This window comes from Chlorocebus sabaeus, chromosome 8, assembly GCF_047675955.1.
Source record: "Chlorocebus sabaeus isolate Y175 chromosome 8, mChlSab1.0.hap1, whole genome shotgun sequence".
NCBI lineage: Eukaryota > Metazoa > Chordata > Mammalia > Primates > Cercopithecidae > Chlorocebus > Chlorocebus sabaeus.
Window position 1 is genome coordinate 71,603,993 of NC_132911.1, and position 18,962 is coordinate 71,622,954.

Genomic DNA, 18,962 nt, shown 5'->3' on the forward strand with positions numbered 1-18,962 from the left:
CCTCAGGTTTTGATGCCTCCCCTCAGGCCAGATTATAATCAAATACCCTCCTTTCTCCTTGAGATTGAAAGGACTATCACTCTCTTTAGCACTTTCTAGGTGATTTCAGAGGAAAACAATATATAGTTTAAATTTCCTGCCATATAGCAATATATGGTTTGAATATGTAAAAAATGAAAGCAATTCCATTTACACGAAGTTCTAGAACGAACAAAACCTCTCTGTGATGATAAATATCAGAATAGTGGTTGCCTCTGGAGGGAGTATTGACTGGAAAGAGGCATGAGGATCTTTTCTAGAATGAAGGAAATGTTCTTGATGGGAGTGGGGGTATATGTTTGTCAAAATTTATTGAACTATATATTTAAACTATGCATTTATTTTATGTACATTTAAACAGATAAAGCAGGATGACAAATAGTTCAAAAATGAAAGAGAAATGTCCATGTGAGAATAATTCGGCAAACATTTAGATGTCAAAATGGTTTGGTTTTAAATTTCTGACTTTATTAGGGCCTTTTACAGGAAAGGCCCCACTAGCAGCATGTAGCTCTGCTAAGGGATATAACAACATTTTTATCCACAGGCAATGATTTCTTATTAGTCGAGCTCTTTAAATAGAGGAGAAATGTTTGCACATTGCATATGTTTAAAAGTTAGCTAGAACTCACCGCTGTTCCTCTTCCCCTAAGTGGCCTGAGGTGATCTGTGAAAACGGTTTGCCACTCACTTGACCCAGAAAACTCCGCGAAATCATGAAGAGGTTCAAATCTTCATGTTCACTTTAAGAACACCTGTGAAACTGCCAAGGCCATGAAGGCTATGCCTATATAGAAAGCCACTAAGTATCTGAAAGATGTCACTTTACAGAAACTGTGTACCGTTCCGAAGTTACAATTGTGGAGTGGGTAGGTGCTCCCAGGCCAAACATTGTGGCTGGGCACACGGCTGGTGGCCCAAAGAGTCTTAAATTTTTGCTGCACGTGCTTTAAAATGCAGACAGTAATGCTGAACTTCAGGGTTTAGATGTAGATGCTCTGGTCATTGAGCACAGCCAGGTGAACAAAGCATTTAAGATGCGCCATCGGACTTACAGAGCTCATGGTCAGACCAACCCATACGTGAGCTCTCCCTGCCACATCGAGATGATCTTTCCTGAAAAGGAACACATTGAACCAGAAGAGGAGGTTGCACAGAAAAAGAAGATATCCCAGTAGAAACTGAAGAGGCAAAAACATATGACACGGGAATAAATTCAGCACAAATAAAGACAAAGGTTAAAAAAAAAAAAAAGGTTACTAGACGAGATTCAGTACATGTTTCTGTAGCTTTTGTCAATAGCTGACCCCCAATGTTTCTACCTACAGAGTGGTCACTAAGTTTAGAAATATAGGCGGCTCTCTGCCCTATCTCACTATGTTAAGTGACCACCAATTAGTGCCTGCACTTAACACAGGAGGAAAGGTCACCTGGAGAGCACCACCACATGACCCCAGGGTGGTGAGGAACTGGTAAGATGATCATACCTAAAATTAGATTGGATGACGTAGCCCTGTGGAGTATGCTGCATTATGGCCAGATCAGAACACCCTTGGGTATCGGGTAAGCCAGAAAAAATTAGGACACGGAATGAAAAGTTGAATTTGAATACTGGATAAGCAACAAATAACTTTTTGTATAAGTATGCAAGGGATACTTATATATCCCTTGCATATTTCGGATGTATATGCATGGACGTACTTGCAAGGGACATAATTATACTAAAAACATATCTGGTTTTTAATCTGAAAGTTAAATTTAATTGTGACTGGGTGCGGTGGCTCATGCCTGTAATCCTAGCACTTTGGGAGGCTGAGGAGGGTGGATCACCTGAGACCAGAGTTTGAGACCAGCCTGGCCAACATGGCGAAACCCTGTCTCTATTAAAAATATCAAAAATTAGCCGGGCATGGTGGCGAGTGCTTATAATCCCAGCTACTTGGGAGACAGAGGCAGGAGATTTTCTTGAACCCGGGAGGTGGAGGCTGCAGTGAGCCGAGATTATACCACTATACTCCAACCTGGGCAACAAGAGCAAAACACTGTTTCAAAAAAAAAAAAAAAAGAAATATAAATTAAAAAAAATAAGTTTAATTGAGTGTCCTCCTGCATTTTTATGTGTGAAGTCTGGTAAGCATGAGGTACCCTAAAAAGGTAGGTTCCTCCTTGCCACCCACCATGAAAACCAGAGACAAAATCTGACTCAGTGGTTTTCAAACTTTAGCTTGCATCAGAATCACTTGTAGAGCTTGTTAAAACCCAGATTATTAGTCAGAGTTTCTGATTCAGTAGGTCTGGGGTGAGGCCCTGAAAATTTGCATTTCTTAACATTCCCAGGCATTGCTGATCCTGCTGATTCCAGGGGTCATATCTGAGAACTACTGATCTGAGGTGATGCATTACAGATGCATGTGCAGGGATTGCTAGAAATGCCATGTTAATGTATCCTGTTCATTGTGATTCCGGCTAGCACATTGAACTATGCATTGCTAATGAGGGACAACACAGCAAACATATAATATACTGTAATGTAATATCAATAAACCATTTATTATGCATAGTTGCCTATGTTTCCAGACTTTGTGGCCACTCTGTAGGGAAGCTATTTGCCTCTGTAGTGAAAGGATTGCCTTTTAATGAGTGTGAAATTAAAATTCCATGTTAAAATTAGAATAGAACCCAAACTTCGATAAACCCATAAAATAGTAATATCAGAGAACCTTTGTTAAATTATATACCAAATAAATATTTAACAAGGTGTGACACTCAGGAATTTTATTTATATTTTATTAAACACCACAATTTCCACAACATATTATTTATACACAGAGTGACTATACAACCTCAGGATTTTTGGAGTACCCGGGATGCAGTTTCTACATGACTTCTCCAGGGACCTGGTCTTGTTGGAGAAAGATGTAAGAGGCATTTGCTTGTGCTATCCATAGAACTGAAAAATACCGAAATGTTCTAAAGTAACTTTGAAGCTGACATTTCATATTTCCACCATCAAAACTTTTGCACTTCTTTTTTCTTTTTTTTTTGAGACTGGATCTCACTTTGTCACCAGGCTGGAGTACAGTGGCATGATCTCGGCTCACTGCAACCTCCACCTCCTGGCTTCAAGCAATTCTCCTGCCTCAGCCTCCCGAGTAGATGGGACTACAGGCGCATGCCACCATGCCTGGCTAATTTTTTGTGCTCTTAGTAGAGACGGGGTTTCACCATGTCAGCCAAGATGGTCTTGATCTCCTGACCTTGTGATCTGCCCGCCTCGGCCTCCCAAAGTGCTGGGATTACAGGTGTGAGCTACCGCGCCTGGCTATTTTTTTCTTTCTTTTCTTTCTTTTTTTTTTTTTTTTTAACTTTTCTATTTCTCGGCCTACTGATTTGGATTTTCTCTTTTGAGGGAGAATGATACACAGGAGAGACATATAAAGGAAAAGAAAAAAATAAAGTACTAGAAATTTTTGCTGAGTGTCTGAGTCCTTTGGCCACTGTTGGGAGATCACTGACCACAAATACACATAGAATGCAAGGACTACTTTAAGAGATATATGTATACTGAATAATTTATGGATGAAATGAGATATCTGTGATTTGCTTTAAAATACTGCAACATGCAGCTGGGCATAGTGGCTCATGCCTGTAATCCCAGGGCTTTGGGAGGCCAGGTGGGAGGATTACTTTAAGCCCAGGAATTTGAGACCAGCTGGGACAACATAGCGAGACTCTGTCTCCACAAAATTTTTTTTTTTTAATTAGCTGGACATGGTGGTGCGTGCCTGTAATCCTGGCTACTCAGGAGGCTGAGACAGGAGAATCCCTTGAGCCCAGGAGTTAGAGGTTACAGTGAGCTATGATCATGTCACTGAAGACTAGCCTGAGTAACACAGCAAGACCCTGTCTCTAAAAATGAACAAGCCAGCCTGGGCAACTTGGCAAAACCCTGTTCCTACAAAAAATAAAAAATTAGCCAGGTGTGGTAGCACCGGCCTCTGGTCCCAGCTAGTAGGGAGGCTGAAAAAAAAAAAAGAAAAGAAAAAAAGAAAAAGAAAAGACAAAAAAATAAAATAAAAAGTAAAATACTGAAACAAGCAAAAAGTTGAAAGAGGAAAGATGAAATAAGTTTGGCAAAATAAAATGTTAATAATTGTTGAAACTATGATGGGGTTTATTATGATATACTACTTTTGTATATATTTGAAAATTTCAATAAGTTAAAAAAAGTATAAGGCTTGGCATGTATTCTTACCGCTGTCACTAATGGGACAAGAAACCATACTCGAATCACATAGATATACTGTGCCTCAATTTTTATAAATGATTGTATAGCAATTATTCAATCAGCATAGGTATTGGATTGGCTTACTGTGTAGGGAGCATTCTGATGTTGCTACCTAAATTCCCAGGTATGTTGTTAGATAACTGAAAAGTGTAATGTACTTTAAAAAATTTAAACCACTTTTTATGTATTATTATCCACATTGAAATTATTTGAGTACAAATGCTTGGAGCACAGATCGTCAGTAAATGAAGGTTCCTGAAAGTTTCTCTTTTTCATGCTTAAAAATAGTTATTTAGGTTAGGTATTTGTTGAGATAGCAGCTGCTCAGACTCCTACGTTGAGAATAGGACAGAAAAAAAAATAGTATGTTACACATCTTGGCTCCTTTTATGCTTCCGAGGAAAAAGCAAAGCAACCTTTAAGATTTCTAAATACCATCTGTATCTACTACATGGTTATATTACTGTGTAAATAACATTATATTATTTAATTTGGACTTTTTTTGTGGTCAGTTCCCCAAAAGACAGGTAAATATCAAAGGAAAAACTTAAAGGGTAAAAATATGCAAGCTTGCATGTCTGTTGCTGTATGTGTGCACAAGCATAAACGATTTAAAAATTTTGGACTACAGTCCAGGTGCGGCTGTGTGGCACACTGCCAGAATAGGAAGCATAACATCCCTTTTCCTATTTATAGGCTTGAAGCCATGGGTATGGTTGAGGTCCAGAATGACCCGCCACCTGAGGACCTGGAAAATGAGTGCATGGTCACACACTTGGCCTTTAGTGGACTGGTAGACTGCATGTCCCTGACTGGTGCTTAAGAAGTAGGAAAAGCAAAACGACAGCAAGCAAGGATGAGATGTGCCTTGCACATCAGTACAGAAGGGGTAGACACAGGTATGAAATGATAAGTGTAGGGTGTACTAATCCTCCTGAATAGTTAGAAATCATTTCCTGTGGTTGTTAAGCAATTATCCCCCGCTCGAAGGTGCATTCAGTGCAGAGGGTTAAAATTCTTTCATGATGTGGCATGTCTGAGCTACCTGTCCCTTTCCACAGATGAGAGCATACTAGAAGGGTTCGTTTTAGAAGGAAGAGTGGAGACATATCCAGTCTGAGACCTACCTGGAATGGCAGGCAGGATGGGAGGGCTTCAGCTGGGGATGGTGATGGAGGTGGGGGAGTTTTCTGAGCAGTGGAAGGCAAGAGAGGGTGCTGGTTATCCAGAGGCAACAGAGAAGTTGCTAAGAGAGAAGTTGCTAAATATCGATGCAAAGCTTACCTTCTTTACAATTTTGCCTGTAGATTACCTTGACAGGAGGCAGTATCAATCACACTGTAGTTACTCAATAAACACTTATTGAACAAATGCATGAATTCCCTTGGGATGTGAATTTTTCTCTGGCAGATTGTTATATACTCAGACTGGTAAGTATATCCATAAACTATTTTAGTTTTGTTACTTTATTTATATCTGAGACAGGGTCTTGCTCTGTCTCCCAGTGCAGTGGCGTGATCATAGCTAACTGCAGCCTCTACCTCCCAGGCTCAAGTGATCCTCTTGCCTTGGCCTCCCAAAGTGCTGGGATTACAGGCATGAGCCACCACACTCAGCCCTAGTTTTGATACTTTAGACTTATAAGAATAAAACCCTTATTATTCCAGAGTGCCAAATAGGGATATTTCTTCCCATGGAAGCCTGTATTTAAATGACATTCTACTCTTTTTAGAGGAGATATTTATTGAAACAGTTTTTCTCCAAGTTGACAAATTTGTTAACAGTGGGCTATAGAAAAACAATGAACTTCCTAATTATACAAGTAGCTTGTGTGTCTAGTAGTTTGACTGTGAGAAAAGTAGATCAAGGTGGAAACCTAATGATTTCCCCATCGTCAATAAAGATCATAATCACTGAAGATTGCTGCATATTAAAAAAAACATTTTCTAACTCAGTGGTGTCTCATCTGATCTGCATACTTTTACTAGACTAGTATTTTTTTCCTCCAGTGACAGGGCTTACCTGCATTCTCTACCTTATATTTGTACGTATTTGTAAAATTTAGAAAACCTTGCATGGTATGGACAATGTGAGCTCAGGTTCTTTGCTACTGTTTTCCATGTTACCTCCTTTAATCCTTATAATACATCTGTGACATAGGTCTTGTTATCCCCATTTTGCAGATAAAAACCAAAGGAGACCTCCTCTGGAGTGCAAGTTAGAGAGCCAGGCCTGATAATCAGAACATTTTCTTTTTTCTACATGAAAAGCCAAACACACACTTGTCTTATTCTGCTCTACTTTTACAAGAGGAATTACTTTGAAATTTTGAAAACGTCTATTCCATGGTTTACTCTAGCCATTTTCATTGATCTTTTGGAAACAAAATCTTACTTCTTTTTTCCCCTTAGTGTTCTAGAACTAAAGGCACAGATTAAAATCTATGTGATCCTGCAAAGAATGACTGGGCTAAATGTAAAATTAGATAGTATAGAAAACTGAGCCATTATGTTCATATTCAACCACTAAAGGTTTTTAATAAAATATATTGAAGGGCCTGGCATGTGGCTCACGCCTGTAATCCCAGCACTTTGGGAGGCCGAGGTGGGCGAATCACAAGGTCAGGAGTTCATGACCAGCCTGTCCAACATGGTGAAACCTCGTCTCTACTAAAAATACAAAAATTATCCGGGCATGGTGGCAGGCACCTGTAATCCCAGCTACTCAGGAGGCTGAGGCAGGAGAATCACTTGAACTTGGGAGGCGGAGGTTGTAGGAAACTGAGATCACGCCATTGCACTGCAGCCTGGGCAACAAGAGCAAAACTCTGTCTCAAAAAAAAAAAAAATATATATATATATATATATATGTATATATATATACACACACACACGTATACAGGGGCCAGGCAAGGTAACTCATGCCTGTAGTTTCAGCACTTTGGGAGACTGAGGCAGATGGATGGCTTGACAGGAGTTCGAGACCAATTTGGCCAACATGGTGAAATCCCCCTCTACTAAAAATACAAAAATTAAAAATCAGCTGGGTGTAGTGGCACATGCCTGTAATCTCAGCTACTCAGGCGGCTAAGGCAGGAGAATTGCTCAAACCTGGGAGGTGGAGGTTGCACTGAGCCAAGATGCTACCACTGTACTCTAGCCTGGGTGACAGAGTGAAACTCCATCTCAAAAAAAAAAAAATATATATATATATATATATATAGAGAGAGAGAGAGAGAGATAGATAGATATATAGATAGATAGACAGATAGATAGATAGATACAGGCTGAGTATGGCAGACAGATAGATAGATACAGGCTGAGTATCCCTTATCCAAAATGCTTGGGATGCAGAAGTGTTCCAGATTTTGGGTTTTCTTGGATTTTGGGATGTTTGCATATACATAATAAAATATCTTGGAGGATGATGAGACCGAAGTCTAAATGCAAAATTTATGTGTATTTCTTATATATCTTATATGGAGGTAATCCTATATAGTATTTTAAATACTTTTATGCATGACACAAAGTTGTGACTGTGTTTTGACTGCAACTTGTCACATGAGGTCAGATGTGGAATTTTCCACTTGTGGTGTCATGTCAGTTCTCACAAAGTTTCAAATTTTGGCGCATTTTGGATTTTGAATTTCCAGATTAGGGTTGCTCACCCGTACCAAAAGTTGGTGCTAGCTGATTAAGCAGAGAAGGAGTTTATTATGTGGATATTTAGGAGAGAATGCGCTCAAGCCTTAGAGTTTAGGAATAACATCCAACTGCAGGCTGCAGAACTGGCCTGAGGTGTTTAACTATGGCCCCCATGACTGTCCTACAAGCACTGAGGGACATTGCTGGTACCCCCACCCAACACTGCCGTTTCCACAGCAGCAACTTGGCCACCATTTTTGCCATCATAAGGATTCTGTATGGCATTTCCTTCCTCAAGTTGCTCCACTTTGTTTCCCTGAAATTTCCTTTGCTGATTTTTTTTTAAAACCCTATATTGATTTATTTTTATTGTGGTAAGAACATTTAACATGAGATCTACTCTCAAGTATTTTTAAGCATACAATCCAGTATTATTAACTATAGGCATGATATTGTACAGTGGATCTCTAGAACTTATTCATCTTGCATAATTGAAAACTTGACCCATTGAGCAGCAACCATCACTCTGGAACAGATTCTTACTGGGAGAGCCTAAGTCATCTGCCTATATTTTGTAAAACAGATCACAGAACTACATTTTTTGGGTTCTATCTTAGCAAGGCAGGATTCTTAAAGCTTCACATTCTTATACATGACACAAGCATCCAAAGGTGCTAGCCACACAGAAATTACTGCAAATGTCCACTACAGATTTTAATCGACAAAACTGGAACCCAAATGGTTCATCCCAAAATAACAATGACTAGTAATTTCAAAATTTCAAATTATTGATTTGAACACTGTAAAAGCAATATATAATCTTCAGCAATGAGTCCTAAAAATTCCTTTTTTACAGTCCTATCCAGTATCCTACAAACTGCAGCTGCCTGTGCCTCCTCCACTCAAAGCCCCTGAGAAAGCTCCCATTCCTTGTCTAAAGACTCTCTCCTTTCCCTCCTGCTTTCCTCAGCCCTCCTCCCAGTTTCCCATGGCAAAAGCTCAAGAACTGGTCTAGTAAGACAGAAGCCGCCTTAGAGGGAGGCAGAGGAAAGAGATTAAGGCCGGTAAAACTAGAATTATCTTTAAGAGAAGGGATGGGAAAGGGAGAGACACTGGTACACTAAAAGCTTGTAACCAGTCATAGGATGGACACTTTTATTAGTGATCCTTAAGCACTACTTGGAATAATTGACTGGTCTTAAAACATGCAGAATGCTGTCAGATCTGGGGTTGAAATGTTGATCGTAGTTCCAAGTGTCTTCTATAGGAAAGCAGCTTGGCTAAAGATAATAAATAAAAAGGAGCAGACTCGTAGCTATTTTAAAGGAAAGATAAAGACTAGTGTTCACATTTATGAGTCTAAAAAGAACATTAATTTGATTTCAGGTTCCCAGTACAGAATTAATTCTTTAGCAGTAAATTCTACTAAGAGTTACTATAAATTATTGTCACAGATAGTTAGGTGATTCTCAGATGCTCCTAGTGAGCTCAGTGCTACCTCTTTAGGATATTCTCATGTGTCTTCCTTGATAGTTTGTGACAAGCACAATGACACTTCAAATATTCATTCCTTTATGACATTTTCTTGACCCTGACACAAAGCTATTAAACTGTCTACTCACGTTTACTGCTCCATCAAATGAAAACTTTACACAATATTTCTGATCAGCATTGCTTGAGATAGACAGCTGCATCTAAATACATCCAGCAATACCATTTCTGCTTAGCAGATATCAGATTGTTTCCCTTAGAACACTGCATACAGCTCCAAATTACTGAATAATTCCATCTAGGATAGTAGGGATTTTTGTCTCTGCCAAAAGGATAGCTGTCACAGAAACACAAGAACTGAACCTAACACCAGTCATTTGGTTATTGCAAATAATTTCTTCCACTGGACTGCTGGCTCACATTCATGGAAGGGCTAGGTATTGCTGCTACCTTTCAGTTCTTCCCAACTGGGGAAACTTTTGCTGTTGAGTCAGTTTGAAACTTAAAACATATTATTTCAGTGTCATATGGATAGGTCATGAAGCTAGCCTCTTAGTTTAACTCATAACTAAATTGTAAGGTTAATAATACTCGGTGTATATGCTATAACATCCTAAGTTGTAATTGGATGTGCTTGCCTTGCCTAACCTGGGCTAGTAAAACAAGGATGGATGCCCTGGACAGAGACTCCTGTTGGGCATCCACTGGGGAAAGAGGAAATAGTCCTAGAAGTCATAACTGCAGAAACAGAGTCAGAGGGTGGAAAATGAGGACTTAATTAGGGTCTGCCTTAAAAGATCTTCAAGCTGCCTTATTTTCACGTGCATTATTCAGACGTCTTAGCAGTTCCTGGTGCAATGTGTTTTGTGAAATATATTAGGCATTCCGTGTAGCTGTTTCCAGGTTTATTATGCAATATTCTGATTCTGATTCATGAAAATATTGCATTAAATACAATCGCTCATGTAATTACTGTGCTTAATCTACAGCATACTTTAATTAACACTGCACAGAATTCTGATTTAATCACTTAGATTTGATCTAGCGCAACTTAGCTGTAAATACTTTTTATGATGCAGCTGCCCAAAATAATTATTGAGACCTAGGGTAATATACAACTCTAAAACTAACACATTTCCTATGTTGAGAATAGCGCATCATAATTTGAACTATAATTTTATTATTTACAAAAGTAAACTATAAAAAGTAGATCATTCCATTTTCACTAATAGCCTATTTAAAAAATCTCGCCGGGCGCGGTGGCTCAAGCCTGTAATCCCAGCACTTTGGGAGGCCGAGACGGGCGGATCACGAGGTCAGGAGATCGAGACCATCCTGGCTAACTCGGTGAAACCCCGTCTCTACCAAAAAATACAAAAAACTAGCCGGGCGAGGTGGCGGGCGCCTGTAGTCCCAGCTACTCGGGAGGCTGAGGCAGGAGAATGGCCTAAACCCGGGAGGCAGAGCTTGCAGTGAGCTGAGATCCGGCCACTGCACTCCACCCTGGGCGACAAAGCAAGACTCCGTCTCAAAAAAAAAAAAAAAAAAAAAAAAAAAAAAAAATCTCATTGGGAGTGTTAGAACTTAAAAAATATGTTTTATTTTTTAAAGATTAAACTCAAGCAAGTGTCACTGCTTTTTGGCTGTGTAAACAGTCTTTTTTTTTTTTTTTTTGAGACAGAGGCTCACTCTGTCACCCAGGCTGGAGTACACTGGCGTGATCTCGGCTCACTGCAGGCTCCACCTCCTGGGTTCACGCCATTCTCCTGCCTCAGCCTCCCGAGTAGCTGGGACTACAGGCGCCTACCACGCCTGGCTAACTTTTTGTATTTTTAGTAGAGACGGGGTTTCACCGTGTTAGCCAGGATGGTCTCCATCTCCTGACCTTGTGATCCGCCCGCATCTACCTCCCAAAGTGCTGGGATTACAGGCTTGAGCCACCGTGCACGGTCAATAGTCTCATTAACATCAGTATCTCATGATGTTTCTCAATGTTATAGGTTAAATTTTATCTCCCCCTTCCCCGCAAAGAGATACTTGGAAGTTTTAACTTCCAGTACCTCAGAATGTAGGGTCATTGCAGATATAGTCAGGATGAGGTCATACTGGAATAAGGTGGGACCCTGATCCAATATGACTGTTGTCTTTCTAAGATGAATGTGACAGCAGAAACACACAAAGAAAAGGACATAGAAGTTCAAGGCAGAGCTTAGTGTTTTGTACCTGCAAGCCAAGGAATGCTAAGGATTGCTGGTAACCAACCAGAAGCTAGGAAGAGGCAAGGGAGGGGTTCTCCTACAGGTTTCACAGCAAACATGGCCCCACTGACATCTTGATTTTGGACTTCCAGGCTCCAGAACTGTGAGAGACAAAATGTGTATTTGGTTTGGTTTGGTCTGATTTGGTTTTAGAGACAGGGTCTCACTCTGTCACCCAGGCTGGAATACAGTGTTGTAATCATAGCTTACTGCAGCCTTGAATTCCTGGTGTCAAGCAATCGTTCCACTTCAGCCTTGTGAGTAGCTGGGACTACAGGTGCATGCCACCATATCTGGCTAATTCTTTTATTTTTAGCTTTTATAGAGACAGGGTCTCACTATGTTGCCCAGGCTGGTCTCAAACTCCTGGCTTCATACAATCCTCCTGCCTCAGCCCCTCAAAGTGCTAGAATTATAGGTGTGAGCCACCACGCTTGGCCAAATTTGTGTTGTTTTAAGCAATCCAATTTGTGGTCCTTGGTTACAGCGGCCCTAAGAAACTAAAATACTTGCTAAAACTGAAGAAGCTGAGAATTTAAACTCAATATAACCAGAATTTATGAAATTACTTTTTTATAATAGTGAGGAAAAAAGTATCTTGCTGAACTATTTTTAAAAGTGCATATGCTGTTTTTAGTTGAAGTAAACCTTTTTATTCTTAAGTATTGACATAAATATAACACTTTTGTTCCTCAGACACAGCAACTAGCAGAATGCCTTAAACATAAATCATTCCACAGTACATTTTGTGGCTTCATTTAAAAAGATTAAAAATGAAAATAGCCCATAAATACTAAAATACTCTCTTATAGAATATGAGCCATAAAATACATACAGAACTACTGAAACATGAGAGTAATCATTGAAAAGAATTTGCATGAGGTTCATCAAGGCAAAATTTCATCTTGAATGTATATATGAATAATAAAGAAACTATATGCCCTGCAGTTTGTGGATTATTCAGATTCTATATTTTCTATTGCCTTATTTTGGCTTTGAAAAAAATACTCTTAGCACTAATACTATGTGATGTGCAGGGCCAAATAAAAGAATAGACATTTTAGTTTTTGACATTAACTTGCTAACAGACCTTATTACATAGATTTGGTAAGGATGAAAATTAAAAATATAATGAAAAACAAATTTGGGGCTGGGTGTAGTGACTCATGCCTGTAATCCCAGCACTTTGGGAGGCTGAGGTAGGTGGATCACTTGAGGCCAGGAGTTTGAGACCAGCCTGGCTGATATGGCAAAACCCTGTCTCTAGTTAAAAAAACCCAAAAATTAGCCAGGCGTGGTGACGCATGCCTGTAGTCACAGCTACTTGGGAGGCTGAGGCAGGAGAATTGCTTGAACCCGGGAGGCGGAGGTTGCAGTGAGCCAAGATTGTGCCACTGCACTCCAGCCTGGGCGACAGAGCAAGACTCTGTCTCAAAAAAAAAAAAAAATTTGGTGGTATCATTTGTAAATTCTTTGATTTTTGTTTCCCCTGAATACCCGAGTTGACTATTGTTTTGTTATCACAAGAGTGTGTCACAAGAGTGATGACATTTGCTGGAAAGACATTAGTGGATACCTGCAAAGGATCTGGAAGCAGGCAGCTCTCAGAGCAGGGACTACGGCAGCATGCTCCCAATCAGAGGGCAATGTCTCCTGGCATCAAGTGTCCTGGAAGGCCACCAAGCACTAGCTGAATTGCTGTGCATCTGGTCAGGTCCATTGAGAAGCAGCACCTTTCCATTCTTCAAGGTCTTCACAAGCCTCCAGCCCTCAGGATTATCTGGACATTTTGGTTTTTGCCTATTATACTGGTAGAAATAGCTAATATAATACAACCCCCGACCCCAGATCATTTGAGATGGAAGGATGAATTCCACAGATGGAATGAATTGAAGTTTAAATTCCCAGGTGTAGTACTCCTTAGCAGGACCAAGCCTCAAAACTGCCTGAGATCCATTCCTACAGATATATAACCAGGACTACAAAATAAAAAGATAACTAAGATTGATAAAACATAGACAAACTATGATATACTGACTACAATATTCTAGTTTCCGTGCTGAGCACTCCACATATACTATCACTTAATATTTCTTTTCAATTTAAGTTTGATATATTTTATAAACATCAGAACAATTGAGTGGTGAGTAGTTGGGAGCTGGTTTTTAAAAATTATTTTCCTTTAAAAGGAATATACTCTTTGGTATGTATATATCAATATTACAAAATAAAAACAATATTACAAAAAAAGTTAAATAATATGGTAAGGATAATACTTAAAACAAGTATTTTGTTTCATCTCGTCTTACTAATTACAATTATTTACTCCTTACTTATTCCCTCTCATTGCCTGGTATTTTAAATCTTTTTAGTTATTTCTTCTAGTATTTTCTTTCTTATTTCTAAATAACATACATATATAGATACTTCCTGATTTTTCAGTCTTTTTGTCCATTGACTTCCTCTTTTTTTTTTTTGTCTATTGACTTCCTTCTATGGAAGATGAGGATTTACCCTCCTATACCTCCTCTTCCTGCATTCTTGCATACATTTCAGTTCCTCCTATCCTTCTGATATATTTATATCATAATTTTTGGTTAAATTAATATCTAGGGCTAATATTATTTTGATTATATAAGTATTATTTACAGCTGAGTCACAGAGTACATCATGATTCTATTTCTTCTCTTGTATAACTCATTGTTTCCACTAGTTAATAAATACATTTTTTTTATTTGCTTGGTTTTGTGTGCTTTTATTACTCATTCATACCGTGGTTCTCTAATGTAAGTAAAAATGGCCTACATGTTTAAATGTTCTATCTGTTGCATATTTATCTTCAGGAATTTCATCTGAAGTCTTCAGTTCTCCTCCTCCTACCCCAAGTTAGTTGTTCTGTAAGTTTGACATATAGCTACTACCTGTAGATCCGTTCACCGCGATCTTCAGATGTTTTTATTGGTTTCCCTGTGTTCCTAAATCCTTTGTCTTTCTCTTGCTATACTCCCTCTTTTTGGTAGATCACATTCTCCAGGGTTTTCCTGAGAAAGGTAAGTAACTTAGGGCCTCACTTCTATGAAAATGTTGAGATTCTACCCTTACAATTCAATGATAATTTTTCTAAGTTTAGATTTTTTTTTTTTTTTGGTCTAATTTTTCCTCAAAAACTCTGAAGGCATTTCTCCATTGCCTTTCGGCTATAATGGTGCTGTTGAGCAGCTGCAGGCTACTCTAGTCCTCATTATGTTGTCTGTGTCCCCCACCCCCCAACACCCTAGAAGTTTTTAGGCTCATCTCTTTATCCTGGTGTTCATGATATGCTCTGGTCAGGCAAATCCTCTAAGAGGATTTGTATTTGCTTGTACCAAATGCTTGGAGGGTATTGCCAGTCTGGGATTAAACTGAATTAAATTCTTGGCTAGAGGTTTATCAGACCATTTAGATAGTCTGATTTTGGACCACAAACTTGTGTGAGACTGCCTCATGGTTCCAAATTCTCAGTGGCAATTTCTCTCTTCTCCACTCTTGCCAAAATTTGAAATGGTCAATTTTTCTTGTGGCCCATTAGAAGTACTATGGAGGCTTATTTCTAATTTACCCTTACACTGAAGGTATCATTCTTTGGAATCCCAGAATTCTGGTAGAAGGAGAATCTATTAGACTTCCCAACTTGCGGTAGCCCTGGGCTTGGCTCTCTGGCTCCATTCCTCAAAATGCCCACACTCAGCTGGTTTGACAAACACTCTCAGGATAACAGTGGTGCACTTGCCTTTCTAGATTTCTTCACTCGATAGCTGGCTGGCGTGGATTTTCTTTTTTGTCTGATAACTTTAAGATGATTTTTAAAAAATTATATATATTTTTTCCTCCTTTTTTTTTTTTTTTTTTTTTTTTGAGACAGGGTCTCACTCTGTTGCCCAGGCTGGACTGCAGTGGTGCAATCATAGCTCACTGCAGCCTCAGCCTTTCCAGGCTCAAGTGATCCTCCCACCTTAGCCTCCCAGGTAGCTGGGACTGCAGGCATGTGCATGCCTGACTGATTTGTATTTATTTTTTCTTCTATATCGTGTAGTTATGGGGTTTCACCATGTTGCCCAGGCTGATCTTGAATTCCTGGGCTCAAGTGATCTTCCTACCTTGGCCTCCCAAAGTGTTGGGATCATAGGTATGAGCCACTGTGCCTGGCCTAAAATATGATATTTTGTCTAGAAGTTTTAGTTATTTCCAGCAGTCCAGATACCTACCTTGTCATTGCCCTAGAAATGGAAGTCTATGATTTTAAATATATTTCTAAGCCTCAATGTCCTCATTTGAAAAATGAGGATAGTTTATACCTCATAGTATTGTACTATTGTGGGGAATAAGTGAGATGATTAGTGTAAAGCTCTTAATTCTGTGCCTGCACTTTAATTAATGTTTACTTATTTTTTTTTTAAATGGCATTCTCAGAGTCTAAACATACATTGCTCTATCTTGCTATATTTTTATTCATATATGGTGCACCTAATACCAAGGAAATGAAGATGTGAATAATCTAAGGTTCTAATAAATTTTATGTTATATATATATGAGATGGAGTATTGCTCTGTTGTGCGATCTCAGCTCACTGCAGCCTCCGCCTCCTGGGTTCAAGCGATTCTCCTGCCTCAGTTTCCCAAGTAGCTGGGACTACAGGCGTATGCCACCATGTCCAGCTAATTTTTGTATTTTTAGTAGAGACAGGGTTTCACCATGTTGGCCAGTATGGTCTTGATCTCTTGACCTCGTCATCCGCCCGCCTCAGTCCAAATTCCTGGGATTACAGGCGTAAGCCACCGCTCCCGGCCTATGTGTATTATATTAAGAAACATAGTTGGCTTTTTCCATTTCATAATTTTCCATTTCCAATGCGAACCAAGTAATTAAACATCATTACTAGCCTAGATCTTAATTGAGAACATGAAATTTATTGAAGGGAAATCCTCAATTAATTTGTACATTTCTTGAGAAATGGGAAATTTGAAAACATTCCCTCCCACCATAATCAAATAAGACTCTAAAGGGATAGAAAACGGATACTTTTGCTTATAATAAACTAGGCTATGCCCTATTTTTTCTGTTTTCTATTGCCACAAAGTCAAATTGCATGGGGTCTTTTTAAAGTCCATAGATATGTTCGCTCTAAGCAGCTGCCCTTCTCTTTGAAAACAGTTTCTATCCAGGGCCAAGTAGGCCTTGCTCAGAATCCTATGGCAGTTGACCTGAGCCTTGGGCTGTCTCAGGGACATTTCTTTAGCAGGTGCATTGTGATATTTTTCACAGCCAGCATAGTTTCTGTACAGGTGGGTTTGATGAGCATCTCTGGGAGTAAAAATCCAAAATGCCCAGTGTCACGTAGTTCGAAAGCAAATGCATAAGGTATTCCGTTTTTGTAGGCCCAATCCATTGAGCTACCAGAGCTCACATCTAAAAGTTAAAACAAAAAAAAAGATCAGCCTCACTAAAGAGTTGGTATAATTTTGTAAATGTATATACTGTATAGTATCTGCTTATTAAGCTTTACTAAATCCTTCCAATTAAATACTGTTTCAATAAGAATGATTTAACAGGAGCTCCTTGGCATCTGGTGCATGGAACTTATAAATCATCCCTTCAACCATCTTTAAGGATCCAGTCTACGTGTGAACGCCTTACCAGCATGAAGACCTCAAAATTTCTCAACCTCAATTCCAAAAACATTTATGTTCATCCCCACTTTATTCACCTACAAACAACCTATACTGGGAACTCTTTTTGTTTTTAGTTATCACTCAGTTCTTCTCTACTTCAATGTCTAGAATACTGAAATTGTGTTCCCAGAAACGTTTTTTTTTTTTTTTTTTGAGACGGAGTCTCACTCTGTCACCCAGGCTGGAGTGCAGTGTCATGATCTTGGCTCATCGCAACCTCTGCCTCCTGGGTTCAAGTGATTCTCCTGCCTCAGCCTCCCAAGTATCTGGGATTACAGGAACTCACCACCATGCCCAGCTAATTTTTGTATTTGTAGTAGAGACAGGGTTTTACCATGTTGGCCACGTTGGTCTTGAACTCCTGGGCTCAATTGATCCTCCCGCCTTGGCCTCCCAAAGTGCTGGGATTACAGGTGTGAGCCACTGCTCCTGGCCCCAGAAAACCTCCTATTTCTTCCATTTCCCTGTGTTTCCACTCCGGCCTAACCTATTCTGTGCCTTTACTTAGATTGGTAGTTTCCAGATTCCTCCCTGTTTTCTTGTAGTTTCATTTGATTCTCTAGTTGGCCATGGTCATTTATTTCACTGAATTTCTCTCCAGACCCTCAACATGCCTCATTCCTGTCCTTTTTCTGCCTTTGTTTGGCTCATCCTCAATCCCTGGCCCAGTTTCTCTGCTTCTGCTAGGTGAGGGAGCTAGAGAAAGTCTTTGCTGAGCAGAGATCCTATAAAGTCACACTACCTTGTTACTGAAGTCTCTTTCTGCCTCCATGCTGCTCTAGGTTCCTTTTCTAGTTCGCTTACTGAAACTTTCCCATTCTCTTCTCATCTTCACTCTACACTGTCCCCACTACTCTAGATCAGGGGTCCCCAACCCCCAGGCCACAGACTGGTACTGGTGTGCTCTATAAGTTCCATGCACTGGTACCGGTCCATGGCCTGTTAGAACTTGGGCTGCACAGTGGGAGGTGAGTGGTGGGTGAGCCAGTGAAGCTTCACCTGCATTTACAGCCACTCACTATCACTTGCATTACCGCCTGAGCTCTGCCTCTTGTCAGATCAGTGGCAGCATTAGATTCTCATAAGAGCACGAGCCCTATCCTGAACTGCACATGTGAGGGATCTAGGTTGTGCGCTCCTTTTAAGAATCTTATGCCTGATGATCTGTCACTGTCTTCCATCACCCCTAGATGGGACCGTCTAGTTGCAGGAAAACAAGCTCAGGGCTCCCAGTGATTCTACATTATGGTGAATTATATAATTATTTCATTATATATTACAATGTAATAATAATGGAAATAAAGTGCGCAACAAATGTAATGCACTTGAATCATCCCAAAACCATCCCTCCCCCACCCCACCCCTGTCTGTGGAATAACTGTCTTCCATGAAACCAGTCCCTGGTGCCAAAAAGGTTGGGGACTGCAACTGTAGATGATTGCCCCATTGCCTTCTCTACTGACATTAGAGCTCTCTGACTTTCCCCGTTTGAGCTCAGAGGAAGAAATGCTCCCTGTCTTTCACATGTGTCACC

General features: G+C 39.8%; 1 protein-coding gene and 1 pseudogene across 1 annotated transcript in view; one reads left to right on the plus strand and one right to left on the minus strand.

Annotated features, from left to right (window-relative positions):
- Positions 1-798: 798 nt before the first annotated feature.
- LOC119624804 (large ribosomal subunit protein uL22 pseudogene) lies at positions 799-1,325 on the plus strand (annotated as a pseudogene).
- A 15,324-nt stretch (positions 1,326-16,649) lies between these two features.
- The window catches only part of CPA6 (carboxypeptidase A6), a 308,847-nt gene continuing 306,534 nt past the window's right edge, over positions 16,650-18,962 (minus strand). The window contains exon 11 of the mRNA XM_008000801.3: positions 16,650-17,165. Coding sequence (XP_007998992.3) covers positions 16,978-17,165 — 188 coding nt within the window. The 3' untranslated portion in view covers positions 16,650-16,977. The remainder of the gene's footprint in view (positions 17,166-18,962) is intronic.